General features: G+C 56.2%; 1 protein-coding gene across 1 annotated transcript in view; it reads left to right on the top strand.

Annotated features, from left to right (window-relative positions):
- Nlrc5 (NLR family CARD domain containing 5) overlaps positions 1 to 17,715 on the top strand; it is an 81,027-nt gene that overhangs the window by 39,803 nt on the left and 23,509 nt on the right. The window contains exons 13-26 of the mRNA XM_077105859.1: positions 700 to 759; positions 2,280 to 2,345; positions 2,734 to 2,817; positions 4,217 to 4,300; positions 5,246 to 5,335; positions 7,269 to 7,337; positions 8,046 to 8,114; positions 8,759 to 8,842; positions 9,194 to 9,277; positions 10,705 to 10,794; positions 11,606 to 11,650; positions 12,503 to 12,592; positions 13,638 to 13,721; positions 17,270 to 17,353. Coding sequence (XP_076961974.1) covers positions 700 to 759; positions 2,280 to 2,345; positions 2,734 to 2,817; positions 4,217 to 4,300; positions 5,246 to 5,335; positions 7,269 to 7,337; positions 8,046 to 8,114; positions 8,759 to 8,842; positions 9,194 to 9,277; positions 10,705 to 10,794; positions 11,606 to 11,650; positions 12,503 to 12,592; positions 13,638 to 13,721; positions 17,270 to 17,353 — 1,083 coding nt within the window. The remainder of the gene's footprint in view (positions 1 to 699; positions 760 to 2,279; positions 2,346 to 2,733; positions 2,818 to 4,216; positions 4,301 to 5,245; positions 5,336 to 7,268; positions 7,338 to 8,045; positions 8,115 to 8,758; positions 8,843 to 9,193; positions 9,278 to 10,704; positions 10,795 to 11,605; positions 11,651 to 12,502; positions 12,593 to 13,637; positions 13,722 to 17,269; positions 17,354 to 17,715) is intronic.

The following is a 17,715-nucleotide window of genomic DNA, read 5'->3' on the forward strand; positions in this document are numbered from 1 at the left end:
AAACCCGCTACAAAGCACAGGCCCAGCCAATGGGATCCTTAGCTGTGTGTCACTCTCCATGGTGCTGAAACACCTTACCCGTAGCCGGGATTACAGCCAGAGCCTCCGCTCAGCAAGCGTCATGCTTCTTAATCCTAAAGCAATTTTTAGAAACTCTAGGCTGGGCGCTGTGGCACATGCCTGTAATCCCAGCAGCTCTGGAAGCTAAGGCAGGGGGATGGCGAGTTCAAAGCCAGCCTCAGCAAATTTAGCAAAGCCCTAAGCAACAGAGTGAGATACTGACCCTGTCTCAAAAATAAATAAATAAATAAACAAACAAAGATTTTTAAAAATTATCCCTGGTACCAAAAAACAAGCCCTCTCAGAGTTCCTAATGTTTTAACTTATTTCTTGTAAGAAATTGTTTCCCTAGCTTGTTTGTTTTCAGTACTGGGGATCAAACCCAGGACCTCACACATGCAAGTTCTCTACCATTGAATCACATCCCAAGTTCTTTTTATGTTTTACTTTATTTTGAAACAGGGTCTTGATAAATTGCAATCCTCCTGGCTCAGTCTCCCAAGGAGGTGGGATGACAGGCATGTGCCACCACACCCAGCTTTCTCTGGAGTTTGGAACAGGAATGGGTGTGCAGAGAGGGGTGACGGGCTGATTTCTAGTCCCTGATTTGGTTTCATGACTTGGTGTCTGACCCTCTAGGGAGACAGACCTCATCTTCCTTCTTTCCCCACTTGAAGAAACAGCTGTGGAGCTACAAAGGTAAGAAGCCAGGGCGGTACAGGTCTGGGTCCATCCTAAGAAAAGATCTGGGCTCAGGTCGTTGAGGGGAGGGTGCAGGAAAGCCTAGAAAGAGCTAGAACATGGAGATTCTTTGTGCTACTGCTGCATTGAAGGGTGAGTGACTGCTTAGACTTGGAAAAGGATATGAACCTTCTTGTAAACCTGGGCCACATCTGGCCCCTGTGCAGAGAGAGCACTCCCCAAATCTCAGAGTGAGTCAGACCCTCAGGAAAGACAGGAAGACACTATTAACCTGACCACCCTCCATGCTGAGAGCTTTGGCAAGATTCTTACAACTGGAAAAAAGAGGAGAGAGCAGTTCTCTACAGCTTAGCATCACCATGAGAATTAAATAAGCAAATACATTTAGGTGCATGCAATGTGGCTGCTGGCATGCAGTTGGTGCCTAAATGCTGACTGTTCCAGCTGTGCACAGAAGAAGAAAGGGCAGAGGCTTTCCCCCCCCCCAAAGAAAATCCCTACTGTGCTCCCCAAACTCTTCCCCGGATTATAGCTCAGTGATTGAACACTTGCTTTGAATGCATGAGGCACTGGGTTGGATCCTCAGCACCACAGAAAAAATATAGGTAAATAAAACAAAGAAATTGTGTCCATCTACAACTAAAAACATTAAAAAGAAGTCCTCAAGCAAGTTCTTTGCCTGCTCTGAGCCTCAGTTTCCTCACCTATACCACGACCCAGTAGGACCACTGTCCTGCTCCTCTCTGTCTAGAGCTGGGACGCCCAGGATGACAGCCACCAGCCACCTGTGGCTAATTGAATTTAGATTAAGTGAAATAAAATTGCGAGTCCATCAGTCCCATTTGACACACCTCAAGTGCTCAACCACCCTGGTGGCTAGAGGCCCCCGCAGGGAAAAGGCACGTCACACCTCCATCAGCACAGAAAGTTCTGTGAGACAGAACAATCTAGAAGTCTTTGAATCCTGGCTCATAATGTCCTAGGTTCCCTGAGGCCCCCTGCCCTCTGCAAGCTCAGCAGGAGAGAGTCTGCACACGCTGTGGTCCCCACCTCCGGGACCCACTTACACGCAGCCCAAGCCCCCCCGCCTTCTGCGCCACAGACAGTGTGTCTACAGCAGAGGCCACCGCGGGCTAGATGCTAGCCACCTCTGCTCATTAAGCTTCATCTTGTGCCTGTGCTGGACACGTGATCACGCGCTGCCTCGTGCAGTGCTTTGAGAACTCTGTATGTGAGAGAATGTCACCCCACCTTAAGAGAAGATGCAGGCTCCCAGGGGAAGTGACTGGCCCAAGACCACACACTGCAGATGGATAAAGCTTTCCTTTGACCGCAAACCTTCTGCTTCTGGTGCTGTGCTGAGTCAGACCCTGAGCACCGTCCAGCCACTGTCCTTGTGCCAACTCACCGAGAGCAGGGCTGCAGGGTCCCCAGCCCCTGGAAGCCAGGCAGAGAGGCAGGGTCCACTAGGCTCCGGGCGCCCAATCCCCAACCAACGTTTGATTGGCTCTTTCCAGAGCTCCAGACCCACAGGAAACAGATGGCCAGAGGAAAGAGGCTGAGAACAGAAGGCTGACCCTCAGGTACCTCAGTGGGATCGGGGCCTTAAGGGGGGGGGGCTCTCCTTCTGCAGGAGGCACAATAGGAACGAGGAGGATAAAGGGAAAAGGACATGAATAGCCACCTGGCTTGACTCAGGAGCCTCTGTCCTAACAGCAGCAATGGCTATAACTGAACGTGCCTCTGCCCTCTGCTGGGCGCCGCGCCCAGGGTCACCTGGCCGTGAGCCTTGGAAGCTCTAGGAAGCGCACGTCATTGTTCCCACTTGAGGAGGAGAAAGCTGGGTCTCAGGCAGCCTCTGCTCCTTGCCCAAGATCCCCCGGCTACTAAGAGGCGTGCACACCCCACAGCTGCAGTCAGCGCTGGAGGGGACCCAGTTCCCCTCCTGAAGCTCTCTGTCCTCTACCCCAGGCTCCAGAAATGTCAGCTCAGGGTCCATAATGTGGAGGCCCTCATAGCCCTGCTCCTGGAAGGTCCACCTCTGGAGGAAGTGGAGTGAGTATCATGGGGAGGAGGCTGGGGAAGAGGGACAGGGCCTGGCCTTTGGGTGGAGGGTGCAGGGCAGGGGCAGGTGGCCTCCTGAAGAATTTGGAGGCATCAGGAATCACAAGAGCTACCACTGTTTAGCTCTTGCCCTGTGCTGGGTGCCCGGCCAGGGGCTTTTACATACAGGCAGGATTAGAAGGTATCAAGTACTTCTACCCACCCTGTAGCCATGGAGCCTGCCCCTGCCTCAGGCTCAGCTGCAGCAGTCCCCCACCCACCTGGTTACCCAGAGAAGACACCTCCAGCCCCCTGGCCCCCCGGCCGGTCCACCCTGGGCCAACTGCAACAGTTCTCATGACTATCCCCCTTTCTCCAGCCTCTTTATCCAGCTTCGTATCACAAACCACCCTCCCCTCTCATCTGGTGACCCCAGCAGCTTCCTCACGGGCTTGCCTGCTTCTACCTTGGCCACCTCTTCCTGGCAGAGTGCCTGCATTTCATTGCTGCCTACCCCCTTCACTGTCTCCTGCTACTCAAGATAACACAACATCCTAAAATCCCACGTGATCCACAGCACTGTCCCAGCCCCCAAGCTTCATCTTATCCTGCCTCTCCCACTCAATCTCGATCCATCCTGTCACACTGGCTCCTTTTAGGTGCCACAGGGCCTTTGAATGTGCCATTTCAACTGCCAGAAAACTCCTCCCCCCTCTCTCCTCTGCCCCTTACCTATTGAACTCCTTCGGTTTTTTCCAGCAAGCAGCTCAATCCTCAGGAAAGCCTTCCCTGATCTTTACTCTAGGTCAGAGGTCCCTGTAATCACGAAATTTATCACAAGGAGCAATTATGTAGATTGCACAAAGGAATTGCTGCTGATAAGGCCTTGCAATCAGGCTGCCTGGGCTCAAATCTAGGTCCACCCTGGGACAAATGCTTCAACCACACAGTGCCTTGGTTTACTCATGACTAAAGAAGAGATTAAGATAATAATGGTGCCTGCTTCCTAGGAAGAAGAAATATGTCAAGGGTTGCAGAAGCCTCCAGGCCATTACCAGGGTGCAGCCTGTCCCCTCTAGCTAGTGTTAAAAATCAATTAGGAGCCGGGTGTGGTGGCACATGCCTGGAATCCCAGCGGCTCAGGAGGCTGAGATAGGAGGATTGCAAGTTGAAGGCCAGCCTCGGCAAAGGCGCTGAGCAACCTAGTGAGACCCTGTGTCTAAATAAAATACAAAATAGGGCTGAGGATGGGGCTCAGTGGTGGAGTGCCCCTGAGTTCAATCCCCAGTAACTCCCAGACAAAAAAATATTCATTATGGCCCAGATGCTTTGTCTGGAGTCAGTGGGGGTCTATGAGGTGCAGGGAGGCTGCGGGGCTCCCCCACAGTGCAGGGCGGCCCCTCTGTTCCAGCCTCTCAGGGAACCAGCTGGAAGACGAAGGCTGCCGACTCCTGACTGAGGCTGCTTCCCGCCTGCACATCGCCAGGAAGCTGGAGTGAGTTGCCACCCATCCCTGGGTGACAGGAGCGTCCTGGAGAGCCCCCAGAAGGTCCCCGCCACCCCTGGTCCCTGTGCCACAGTCAGTAGTCATGCTGCTAATGCACCCGCCACCCCATTTCTCCCAATTCCAGCCTTGCCTCGGCTGAGCCACCATCTCCGCTCCAGCCACTTAACCCCTTGCACTTGGAGAGTGCGCTCACGGTCATCCGTGGCCTGTGGACCCGTTTGTCCTTTCAGTAGCACCGGAGTAGGGGGCAAAGGGGTTGCAGTGGGGCAGAACTGAGGCTTTGGGTGGACAGGTGCCAGGGTGTCGGATTAAGTAGGAGGTGGTGCCTTCGTTCGGGGTCGTCTGGGGGTGAAGGGGTGGGGTGCTGGGTGTTGAGATGGGAGGGTCCCAGGCTGGGCTGCACGGTGGGGCAGGGCAGTTCTTGGATGGCCGTGTTGGGGTGTTGGGATCCAGGGCGGGTTGGAGTGAGGCAGGGCTGTGGCTGGGTAGAAGTGGTTGGCTTTTATCCAAGACCTTGGCTGTGGCTCTGTCACCTCGTAGCTTTGTGACACTGAGAAAGTAAAGCAATGTCTCTGGGCCTCAGTCTCCCCATTTGTAAATCAGGATTCCCTGAGGTCACGTGTGTGCCCACACACGTGGACCTACAGAGCCTGGCACACCGGAGCTCAAAAGGTGGCTCCTTTACCGCCCAGGACGCTGGGCTTCAGGGACTGGAAAGCACGAGCGGGTTCCTCAGCTGGAGAACTCTGCTCTTTGAAGCAGGGGGCCTTGCAGCTCTTGGCTCACCTGCATGGCCGGAATTCTTTGAGGGCCCCTGGCTAGGACCCAGGTCATCTGAGAGTGACAGCCACCTCTCCCGAGTCGTGAGGGAGCTGGAGCCGTCTGGGGTTGGGGATCTTGGCCCCTCTAATGGCTACCTCCACCTCTCCACAGCCTCAGCGACAGTGGGCTCTCCGTGGACGGGGTGTCCTGGGTGCTGAGCGCCCTGAGCACGTGCCAAGCTCTGGAAACGCTGCACATCAGGTGGGAGCTCCCCTTCGGCCTCCGTGACCTGCACCCTCTAGCCCGAAGCTGGCCTGTCATGCTAAGTCCTTGGGATGTAGGGACCCCTAGAAAATGCTGCTGGTCCCCCTCCCAGACCCCCTTCCAGCAGGCACAGCTGCCCCCAGCTGCTGCGGCAGGTATGGTGTGCTCAAGGACGGTGTCCCCTCAGGAGGACGGCCAGGGCTGGTGGGAGCCAGAGGTGCCTGGGAGGTGGTGTACCAGTCCCCAGCCAGGGTGGCCGGTGGCAGAGGCAGCCCTTGTCTCCATCCCCTTGCAACTTGGCTCCCCTGGGATCAGGCCCCTGTGGGCCTCCCTCCGTCCTTTCCCAGCTTCTCCTGAGAGCAAGCTCCTGACAGCACCCGCACCAGGAGTCAGGGGGCATGGGACCCCTGCTTTCCAGGCCCAGGCTCTGTTTCTAGGGAACCCGCCCAAGACAGGCCCCTGCCTTATTTCTGTGAGCCTCACTGTCTAGTCTGGTGAGCTGAGGACAATTGCAAGCCAAAGTCAACGCAGTTCCCAGCTTGGAGGGTGACAGCTGTTGGCAGAGCAGAGCAGCCCTGCTGTACACACCCCCAAAGGAGAGAGGAAATCCCAATGTCCCCGAGTGGAAGGTCAGGAACCCCGCACACACCTATAATCCCAGAGACTCAGGAGGCTGAGGCAGGAGGATGGCAAGCTCAAAGCCAGCCTCAGCAATTTAGTAAGAACCTGTCTCAAAATAAAAAATAAAAAGGGCTGGGGATAGATACGCAAACACATTTAGCTGCAGGGATATTCACTCCAATATGGATTATGATAGGAAAAAATGGAAATAACTTGCATGTTTAATAGTAGGATATTAGTTAAATAAACCAAGTTACCTACAAAGAAAAACACTCAATGGAACCATGAAAAAAAAATTTCAATATAGATGGGGTTTTCATATGAAGGGAAGACTGTGGGACATTAAATAAACATGAAATTTTAATTCATGATCTTCATGATAAAGCTTTTCAAACATACTCAAAGGTAGAAAGAATGGTGCGATCTGTTCCCATGAGCAATGACTGTTCATAATTCTAATCTGTCACCCTACCTTCATCTCTGCCTTAAAAACAAACAGTAAAACAAAAACCCAGCCAGGTGTGGTGGTGCACACCTGTAATCCCAACTACTCAGGAGACTGAGGCAAGAGGGTCACAAGTTTGAGGCCAGCCTCAGCAACTTAACAAGGCCCTGAGCAACTTAGTGAGACCCTGTCCCAATTTTTTAAAAAACTTTAAAATGTTTTCACTGAGGATGTAGCTCGGTGGTAAAACACCTTGGGGACAATGCCCAGTTGGCTTCCTACTGATGCCTGTTATCTCAGTAACCTGGGAGACGGAGACGGCAGGATCACAAGTTCCAGGACAATCTGAGCAACTTAGTAAGACCCTGCCTTGAAATAAAATAAAAAGGACTGAGGAGGTGGCTCAATGGTTGGGCACCTTTGGGTTCAATCTGAAGAAGGAGAAGAAGAAGGAGGAGGAGGAGGAAAAGGAAGAGGAGGAGGAAGAAGGAGAATTTGTAATTCCCATTTTTGCAAGAAAAAAAAAATAATTGCATTTAAAAAGCAAAACATTTGAAGGACCCAATCCTAAAAGTTAACAGGATCATTTGAGATGTCCTCCAGGGACAAGGGACAGCGCCCTCAGCCCAGAGTGCTCCTAGTGTACGAGGATCACCACCTGCGGAGGAGGGGCGCTGCAGCCTGAGGTCCAAACCAGAGAGGAGGCGGGATTTCATGCTTCTCTCACAGTCTTGCCTGGAAACTGGCAGTGGAAGTCAGAGGAAGGGGTTCAGCTGGAGCTGGGGGGCTCCCTAGGGCCCCTCCAGATGGGGCACCCAGCAGAAGTCCTCACCTCTCCCTCCCCCACCCCTCCTCTCCCCACAGCCTGCTGCACAGAACCGCGGTCCTCACGTTTACCCGAGAGCCGGAAGAGCAGAGGGGGACCCAGGAGAGGTAGGCCCAGCGTCCTCCCAGCCCCTGTCTGGTCAGAGTCACCCCACAGCAGGTGGCAGGGAAGACCTTGACTGATGCACAAAGGACAGGAAGTGAGCAGGCTTGGCAGGGGGTGCTGCTGTCCAGGGGAAGGTCAATGGGCCTCCCCATTTCTTGGTGCTTGAAGACAGCCCTGAGATGGAGGGTGTGGACACATGTGGGGGGTGGGGGAGCCAGAGACCGATGCTCTGGAGTCTGAGGCCCTGCAGCCTCAACCCCCGCGGATGGCTCAGGCTGCTGGTCAGAACTTCCAGCTCTCTGTGGCACAAGGCCTCCTGCTGGGCTGTCCCGGCCTAGCACACGGACCCAGCTCTTCCTCCTCTGTGTCCACCGCAGTCTCTTGTGCAGCGTCTGAGGTCAGAGCTGGTCAGAGCTGGCACTGCCATCGATGGTGTCACTGATGAGGATGTTGAGGTTAATGGTGGTAGCAGCGGAGGTTAATTGAGCATTTACTATGGATGCAGTAAGCTCTGTGCTGAGTCAATTCACACATGTCATACTAGCAAGTGACCTGTCCCAGGCCACACCCGGGGCCAAATTGGAATCAAGGTCTCACTGACTCCGGGCCCAGCCTAGAGACTGAACAGTGCACAAGGTGCAGCTGGCGAGGGACCGTGAAGACAGTGGGCGAGGTGTCTGCTTACCTGGCCTTGGTGTGTGTCCCTCCAGGGCTGCATTTCTTGACAACCTCATGTCCCCCCTGTCCCGTGAGCTACCTCTGAGCTCCCGAAGGATCAGGTATGCCGATGACCTCCAGGCCCCGTGTGGTTCTAGCCTCCCTTCTTCCTCCGCCCGCGGTCTATCCCAAACCTCAGGCTCCAGCCCCCTATGGTCCCTGGAGGACACTATGCCCTGCTGTGTCCAGGACCTGTGGCCCAGCTGTCCCCCACCCCAGATGGGGCTCAACGAGGCAGCCCCCTCAGCCCCTTCCACTGCCCGGGGGGAGCACGGGAACTCTGGCTGGGGAGGAGGGGACTCCTCGGGGCCCCCTGCTATCCTGACCCTGGGTCTCAGCCTCTGCAGGGCCCCTCCGGGGCTCTTCTTGGCTTCTCTAGTTCTGTCTGTCTGTATCTCCTCTTGTCTGTCTGTCTCCCTCATTCCTGTGTCTTTCGAGATCTCTCTTCCTCCATCACCCTTGGTCTTCTGTGTCTGTCCTCCTCTGTCCCTCTGTCTCTGCCTCTGCCCGCGTGTGCTATCCTATGGAGATGCAGGGTGCAGGTGGGGTGTGGTGGCCCCCCTCGTCTGTCTGTCTGTCTGTCTGGGTGCCAGATGTGTTCCTGTCCCTCCTCCCCTGCAAGCCTGGCTCTGGGGGTGTGGTGGGTGGCAGGGCTGTGACCTCCGCCTGTGGGCGGGCGTGCAGGGCTGCGGTCTCCCCGCTGCAGGCTGACGCACTGTGGCTTCCAGACCAAGCACCTGGAGCAGCTCTGCAGGGCGCTGGGAGGAAGCGGCCACCTGGGTCACCTGGAGTGAGTCCGTGGGCGGGAGGGTGTTGGCCTGGCGTTTTGACTGCTTAGATCGGGCAGGCGTTCTTTTCCTGGAGTTAGGAGCCCATCAGAGAATCTGATGAAAGCTGGGTCCCCTTCTCCCCAAATGCACATTCCCAACATTTGACGCCTTCTGAAGCCCACCCCTGCACCCCCCAGGAGTGCATGAGCCCAGGAAAGAACCTGGGGGAGGCCCAGCGGCCCGCTGTAGATCTGTGGGACCCAGGCTGGCAGCCCAGGCTGTGCGCATTTCAGGAGAAGTCAGTGACAGGGCAGAGGACCCAGGCCAGCACCCGTGCACCCCCCACTGATGGTTTCTCTCCCCCTGCCCAGTTTCTCAGGCAACTCCCTGGGGGACGAGGGGGTGACCCTGCTGGCCCAGCTGCTCCCAGGACTGGGCCCCCTGCAATCCTTGAAGTAAGTAGCCAGCTAGGCAGAGCTGGGATTTGTCCTCTGCAGGATGGGGTGGGGACACCTGTGTCACTCACCCGCCCTCCTGGGGTTACAGAAAATACCTGTGAGTCCCCAGACCCAGTTGCCGATGCAGAAAAAGAAAAAGTGCTCATGCAGGGCCGTCGCTCCTTCAGCTTCGATTAGGCAACGACTGAACCCCCAAGGCCAGTTTCTCACTCGGGGTTTCACTTCTCAAACTCAGCTCTGCAGCTCTGGACCCCTGGGAACCCAGCCACCTGCGTTAGGGCGGGCATGGGTCGTGTTCAGGGCCTGGGGGGTCATGGGAAGTCCAGCAGAAGCAGGGGGAAGCATTAGGTGACTAACGGCTGGCCTCGAGCTGGCCCCTGGGAGCCGCCAGGGACTGTGCGATGGGACTCGGTCTGGGTAGGAAGGGAGAGTTTATGCCAGAAAGGACACTCTAGCAGGGTGACCAGGAGGAGGCTGTCCACTGTGGAAAGGAGCCCTGCAGGAGGTCAGGGATCCCCAAATTGTGCCTGAGCAGATCAGAGCATCCTTGGCTCCTACAGCCCCCTCCCCCAAAGTGAGAGGACACTGGTGAGAGGTCACAGGTCCTGGGGCCCCAGCTGACTTTGCTACCTACTCACTGTGTGACCTTGGGTGGGCTGGCTCGCCTCTCTGAGCCCCTGGTTCCCAGTCAGCAGACACATGAACTGGAGGCACGATCACTGTTTGTCCAACCTCCGGAAGGAGGACTGGGGCCTGAGTGCCCTTCCTGCTGGGACACTGTGTCTTGGGACAAGCTTGGCAAAAAGGAGGTCGCTCAGGGTCCTGCTGGGGCCTGCACCTGGGCAGGAAGGCAGGCCTCCGCCTCGCAGGCAGATGACGCGTAGCTTGGGCCTGCAGAGCACGTCCCTGTGTGACCTCCTAACAAGGGGCTCCACTGGCCAGTGCCCGGGAGGGCCCTACGCACCCTGCTGGGGTCCTCATCCGGAGGAGTGGGCAGTTAAGTGGCAATGAAAAGCCCCATGACAGGTTGACAGAGGGGCCACGGAAGAAAGGAAGGGTGGGGTCCCCAGGCTTCCATTTTGCACCCCGTGTCACCCTCCTCCGCCAGGTGGGGAGACTGAGCCCACTCTGGCCAAAAAGCACTGCTTAGACGGGTCACAGACCAAGGGAACCACTGAGTTCCAACCTTGGCTTTGTCACCTCATGTCTTGTCACTTTGGGCGACACCTGGCCTCTGCCTGGCCTCTGTCTCCCTTTCTGTCCAATGAGGTTGGGAGGGGTGATCTCCGAGCACCTGGGGCTTGGTGGGTTCTGTCATCTGAAATCAGGGACAACACCCCCCAACTCCCTGTCCTGTGCTCTGACCAAAGAAGGTGTGTCTGAGTCCTGGGTGGCCTCCGTCATTGTCACCCTGTGATCTGCAGCCTCAGCAAGAACGGTCTGTCCCTGAGTGCCGTGTGCTGTTTGTGCCAGTGCATGTCTGCTCTGCAGTGGGCGGCCCACCTGGATGTCAGGTGAGTGCCCCTCTGCCCCTCGCCCTGCCTGACCCCTCGTCCCACAGACCATCAGCTTCCAGTTGGGTCCCTTGTCTGTCATGTCACCACACATCCATCCTCAGAGCCTTAGATGGTACCAGGTCCAGTGAGGATGTGCTAAGTGTCCAGTGGAGAGATGGAGGGGTGGAGGGAAGGGTGGAGGGATGGAGAGATGGAGGGAGGGGTGGGTGGAGGGAGGGGTAGAACCACATGGCCCCAGAAACACCCAAGTTTCCCAAATTCTCTGTGGGACAAAGCCCATCAGCCCCCCTTACTCCCTCTCCCAGTTGTTCTCAGAGACTTATAGGAACACTGGGAGCCCTGTGGTGGCCTTGGGAGCTCAGGGACCTGAGACCTCTGGAGCTGATGAGACCACAGAGGGAGGACACCAGCCAGCACAGAGCTGTGGCCCCCCATACAGAGCCCCCATGGTTCCAGAGGCGCTGAGCCTCCTACCCCCAGGTCCCCAAGAACAGGAGGTGCACGGCAGAGGGACCCGGCTGAGCCACCTCCCAGCCATGCAGCTTTGGGCAGATCCTTGAGCTCACCCACATCTCAGTTTCTTTATGTGTAAAATGAAACTCAGAAATTCTAATTCCTACCTTGATGGTGTTATCGTGAGAACCCAGTAAGATGCCATTGGCCATGTGCTCCGATGTGATCTCCTGTTGCTGGACTCGCTGAGGAAGCAGGCTGCCCCCCAGCCCTCCTGTACGGGGGTCTGGCCTCTCCAGGGCTGGGTCGGAGGTCCTCTGCCCTTTCTCAAATAGCTGCCTCCTCTCTGCTCCAGCTTGGAGAGCCAGCAGATCCTCCTGCAGGGTGACAAGAGAGGCAGGTGAGGAGCGGGCATTCCAGGGAGATGGGGTGGGCTCCCCTCTTGCCCTGATCCCCCTTTCCTCCAGGGGTCCCCACCCCCACACCCATGCTGGCCCCTCGGCTTGGGCAACCCCCCCCCCAAGTCAGGCACCGGAAGTCACCCTGCTTCTGAAACCGCCCCTGCCCCATAGAACGAGTCGCTGCCCCCAGGGTCCTGGAGGAGGGCGGGGCGCTGCCGGGAGGACCCCTCGACAGCCACAGCTAAGAAGCTGCCGGGGACAGCTGCCGCGTGGGAGGGCACCGGGCAGCTGTGTTTCTGATCTGGGGCTTTTGCCGACTCGGCTTCATGTGACTCAGTGCCCCGCCGCACCTCGAGAAACCGTGGATGCTCTTGGAAAAACAGCTTTCCACCTCTGGGCGGCCAACGCCGGACGCACCGCGCGCTTTGCGGGTGCCCGCGGCTGCCCCCTAGTGGGGACGGGCGTCCCGGGCTCTCCTGGGAAGGGGCCCGCTGGGCAGTGACTTCAGCTGATGTATGGGTTGGGCAAAGCATCGCCAGGTCACGTGGGTCATCTAGGGCCTCTGTTTCTGGGGAACCTCTCGGGGACATGGAGGCAGGAATCACATGGATTGCAAAGCCCATAATGGGGCGGGGAGGGGCTCTGTCCTGGTTCCCTGCACCTTCTGCGGCCGCCCTGGGACAGCTTTGAGCTGCTTGCTTTTCTCACCCTGGTTTCCCCGGGCCTCAGTTTCCCTGTCTGTGCATGGAGGGGCTGGCCCCTGATCGAGGGCTGGCTGCCTGTGGGAGCCCCTCCAGCCCTGACTTCTGAGTGCGCGGGTCCAACGTGGCTGATTCCAACGTTCCTTGCAGGGATGGGTGGATGGGTGGCTCCTCTCCAGAGTTCCCAGCCAGAGCCCACTTCTCCGGGTTCGGTCAGCGCAGCGTCCCCAGGAGCTTCTGGTACTGTCTCCCGCTTCTTGTTTTGGGGTAACCACATGGAGTGGGGGGGGGTTAGGGAGTGGGTAGAACCTAGAGGGCCCAAGCTGGGGATTGGGAACATGGGAAGAGAAAGAGTCGGAGAGAAGGTAAAACCACTGCCATGAGCGTGGGCGCTGCTGGAGCCATGGGGCAGCTCACAGCACGGCCACAGTTCTGAGGGAGCAGATTTCACACTTCTCTGAAGCAGACAGGACCACCCTGCCCTCCAGGGAAGCCCAGTCCCCAGAAGGGGGTGTGGTGGAGAAGGGGGCGTGGAGAAGAAGGGGGAGAGAAGGGTTGCCATCCGCTTCAGGGACACCTATTAACAGAAAGGGGCTACCTCTCTCCCAAATATACTACCATGTACAAGAGAGGTGGGGTGTGGAGAGAAAGGCGGAGAGCTTTTGCTGGAGCGTGGCCTGGGACGTCAGAGATTTCCCTCTCTGCCACCAGGGACTGAGACCCCAGCTGGGACTCAATGCCCTCCCCAAGAGAGATACCTAAGCTGAGGCCCCAACAGAGTTACAGGGAGGAGAGAGTGAGTAGTGCCCCAGGCAGGAGGCACAGGATGAAGGAGCCCCTGGCTCTCAGAGAGTGTTTCTGTGTGGCTAGAGTGCAGAGGACAAGAGCACAGCGAGGCGGTGGGAAAGGCATTCCTGCTTGGTCTAAGGGTAATAGGGAGCCACAGAGGGTTTTAAGCAAGTGGAGAAGCCTGGTCAGATTTGCAGATTTGCAAAAGGAGAACTCAGAGAGTGTTAGATGGTCCAGGTGAGTGAGGATGGTGGCCCCGGCTCAGGTGGGGCAGTGGGAGGGACAGAAGGATCCCTGGACGGGATCAATGGGACACTCAGAGGCCTTGGCTGTCCTTGTGGTAGAACAGGAGTTGCCAGGGAGTAAGGGATCCTGGGGAAAGGAGAGAATGCTGAACAGGGTAGGGAGCCTGCCATTGAGGAGGAGGAGAGGAACCCCACTGGACAGGGCCCTGGGCCCTCTCTGATCCCCTGCCCTGCCCTCTGTCCCTTCTCAGCCTCAAGGAGTGTCAGCTGGAGCCTCTGAGCCTCACCAGCCTCTGTGCCACTCTGGAGCAGTGTCCAGGGCCACTGGAAGTGCAGTAAGTGACAAGACGCAGCCCCAGAGGGCCCCATGTAACCAGGGTGGGGGCCCCTGTTTAGAAGACAGGAGTCTCTCCCCGCTCCTCCCTGCCAGGCCCTGCTAGCCCCCACTCAGGGGGATCTCCGGCCTGTTGGTAGGAGACTGGTTGTCCTCAGTAGCCCTCAGCCTCAGATACCACCCCTCCCACTGGGACCTGCCATGCTGGACCTTCCACTCCCCACACTCACCCCAGGACACAGGGGAGCCCTGTCTGTCCCCACCCAGGCACCCACATAGGCCGGCCTGTGTGGCTGGGGGTTGTCACCTCTAAAAGCCCTTCTTTGGAGTTCCACACCCCCAGGACCACTTCCACCTGAACACCTGTGACAGGGGACTGGACTTGCAACCAGGAATCTTGGTTGAGCCACCTACAAGCTGGTGACTTTAGGCAAATGACTTTAACTCCCGGGCCTCAGCTCCCTCACCTGCAAAGCCCATGATCAGCCTGTCCTTCGGTTGTTCTTGTTGTCCTTGTATTACAATAATTACCTTAAAGAGCCAAGACAAGCTGCCTCGCCCGCACAGCCCGTTTCTCTGATCAAATCCACGTTGTCGCTTGTCCCGCCCCCTGGTCCTCCACCCCCCCTGGTCCTCCACGCCCCCTGGTCCTCCACGCCCCCTGGTTCTCCACGCCCCCTTGTCCTCCACGCCCCCTTGTCCTCCACTCTCATTTGCATATTCAGTTTTTACCTACTTAAGTAACTGAAATGCTTGGGACCAGCAGTGTCTGAGATTTGAGACTTTGCTTCAGATTTGGAGATATTTATTCATATACATAGTGAGATGTCTTGGGGATGAGACCCAAGTCTAAAGGGAGGTTCATTTCCGTTTCCTATACACCTTATGCGCGTGCCCTGAAGGTGATTTCAAACATTTCTAGTGGGCCTCTGCTTCTGACTGCAACCCCTCACCTGAGGTCAGATGTGGAGTCTTCTACCTGTGGCATCATGTCAGCTGGCACTCAAAAAGTTTCCGATTTTGGAGCATTCTTGATTTCGAATTTTTGGATTAGGGGTGTTCACCTACATTTACAGTCCTGAGCCGGGACTTTCTGCTTGCGCTTGCTTTTGGTTTCATCTCAAATGCCTTCCCAGTCTTTCCAACAAGATAATCCATGTTGACTTCCTGGCCCGTGTCCTTTCCAGACCTTTCTCCGTGTTCAGACACATACAGATACTGAGGCAGGGGGTTACTTCATTTGACAGACAGGGATCTTACCATGCAGGAAAGATCCCTCTGCAAATCCTAACTGTATGACATGGTTATCCCTAAAGATCAAGAACTGTGGATCAGATTTGATTCTATTTGATTGATTTTTTAATTTTTCCTGCACTTCAGATGGAGCCTGGGACCTAGTGCACGCTAGGCAAGTGCTCCACCACGGAGCCACATCCCCAGCCACCAGCTCATTTTTTTAACAAGTTATTTTAGGACAGTTTCAGATTTTTTTGGTGGTGGGGGGTGGTACCAGGGATTGACCTCAGGGCTACACACCACTGAGCCACATCCCCAGCCCTAGTTAGTATTTTACTTAGAGACAGGGTCTCACTGAGTCGATTAGCGCCTTGCAAAGTTGCTGAGGCTGGCTTTGAACTCACGATCCTCCTGCCTCAGCCTTCCAAACTGTGGGGATTACAGACGTGCACCACCGCACCTGGTGCCAATTTCAGATTTGTTTTACAAAAACGTTGCCAAGAGAATCCCCGCACCCATTTCCCTTGCCGTTAACATCTCACGCGGCCACAGTCCACCCAACACAGTGAAGAAACCAACCTGGGCACATGACCATTAACTCCAGCTTTATTCAGAATGTCCCAGCTTTTTTACCGATGCTCATTCTTGCTGTGACCCAGGATTCCACTCGGGACCCCATGTTGCATTTAGACCCCAAGCTCCTCGGCCTTCTCTGGCCTCCGGCAGTTTCCTGTTCTGTCTGTGTCTTTCCTGCTCTCGGTGGTTCTGAGGAGGACTGGTCAGCTGCTGTGGGGATGACGTTTGGTTGGAGTTTCTCTGTTTTTCTCTTAGTTAACCTGGTCTTGGGGGAAGAACATCACAGAGGCAAAATGCCCTCTCAACACACCCTCTCAGGGCCGGTGCCCTCGACGTACCCCTGCTGATGTGGAACTTGGTCACCTGGCCAAGGTTGGGTTAGATTCCCCGCTGCAAAGTCACATTGTAATTTCAACAGCATTTTATCATGGAGACTTTGAAGCACACATAGAGATGTAAAGAACACTAAGGTGGGCCTCCACCTGCCTCAACACGCTCACACACTCACTCGGGGTCTTTTTTTTTCTTTTGGTACTGGGGAGTGAATCCAGGGGCGCTTAACCACTGAGCCACATCCCCAGCCCTTTGTTTTGTTTATTGGTTTTTGTTTAGAGACAGGGTCTCACTGAGTTACTTAGGGCCTTGTTAAGGGGCTGAGGCTGGCTTTAAACTCACCATCCTCCTGCCTCAGCCTCCCGAGCTACTGGGGTTACAGGCCAGAGCCACAGCACCATGGCTTGGCCCAGCTGTCCCAATGCGCCCAGCTTATATTTTGAATCAATTCCCATTACCTTACGCACTCATCTGTGTGTATTCCAGTGTGCAGAGTTTGGTTTTTAACATAGCCATTATCAGACCTAAAATACCAACAGTGATTCCTTAAAAATCATCACACATCCCATCGATACCCAGTTGCCCCCGATTATCTCCTGTGTGTTCTTCAGAGTGTTTGTGTATCCACGTCTTTGGATTCCGACCCTCTGCCATGAGGCCGTGCTGTGTACTACTCCAGGTCCCCCCAGAGTCTAGCATCCAGACTGCTTCCAGGTTCTCTCGAGCAGCAACACTGCCACACAGCATGGAGCACACTTGGGGCACTTAACTCTCAAGCACCAACTGTCTACCAGGCTCAGGACCAGGCTCTGGGGGTCACAAGGATGACCCGAATGCTTCAGACCTTGCCCACTGCCTGCCCTGAGACCACAGGGGAGAAATCAGGACCGCAAGCAGCTGCTGCCCCCTAGTAGAGGACGTAGGTGGGAATCCCAGGGTGCTCAGAGAGAGCAGAGACCCCGGGTGGGTGTCTGGAGGTCTCCTGAGTGCAGCGAGGGCTGTTGGAGCGTCCGGACAAGCAATGAGCAGGAAGGTGGGCTGTGACGCGCTGGCTCGTGCCTCCTCTTGCTGCCCTGCCTGCACACTGAAGCGGCACGCTCACTACCCGGGATGCAGCGGGCACTCTCAGGTGCCCGCAGATCACAGCTCTGCTCATCCATCTGGGTAGAGGGGAAAGCCATCGGAGTTCGTGGTGCAGCCTGCAGAGGGATTTGGTCTGGCTCCTCCCAGTATTCTCCAGATTTCTCCAACCTTCCAGCCCCAGCGCTAACTCAAGGAGCCCGTGTTGTGGGGAGGAGTCTCAAGCCGCCCTGGTTGAGCCCCATCTGCAAAAGGTCCTGCCTGGGAGGCCCTGCTGCCTGCTTTTCTGGAAGGTTCCCTCCTCACTCAGATGCTCTTTTGCAGATTATCCTGCAAGACCCTGAGCGACCAGAGCCTGGAGACCTTGCTGCACTGCTTGCCGCGGCTCCCCCAGCTGCGCCTGCTGCAGTAAGATCCCACATTTCTGCTCCCGGGCCCCTGTCCCAAGGCCCCTCTGCTACAAAGCCGCCTCCTCTTCCTCCTCCCTCCTGCCCCGGGGGGTCATGATTTCATCAGGCACAGCTGGGCACTCAAATCTGCTTCCAACGTCCCCCAACTCTCTGTCAACCTGACAGCAGGGGAGTTATTTGTCCCCGGGGGTCTCAGTCTCCTCATCTGGCAAATGGGTTTACTGTTCCCCTGCCCTTCCCCAGGGTTGGGACCCACACAAGCCAGTTCCTCAAAAAGCACTACCGTCCTTGTCCCGGCCACAGGAAGGTCACCTGCTCCTAAGAAGGGCCGGTACAGGTGCAGGCCACATATATGTCACA

The sequence above is a fragment of the Callospermophilus lateralis genome, chromosome 18 (assembly GCF_048772815.1).
Source record: "Callospermophilus lateralis isolate mCalLat2 chromosome 18, mCalLat2.hap1, whole genome shotgun sequence".
Lineage (NCBI taxonomy): Eukaryota > Metazoa > Chordata > Mammalia > Rodentia > Sciuridae > Callospermophilus > Callospermophilus lateralis.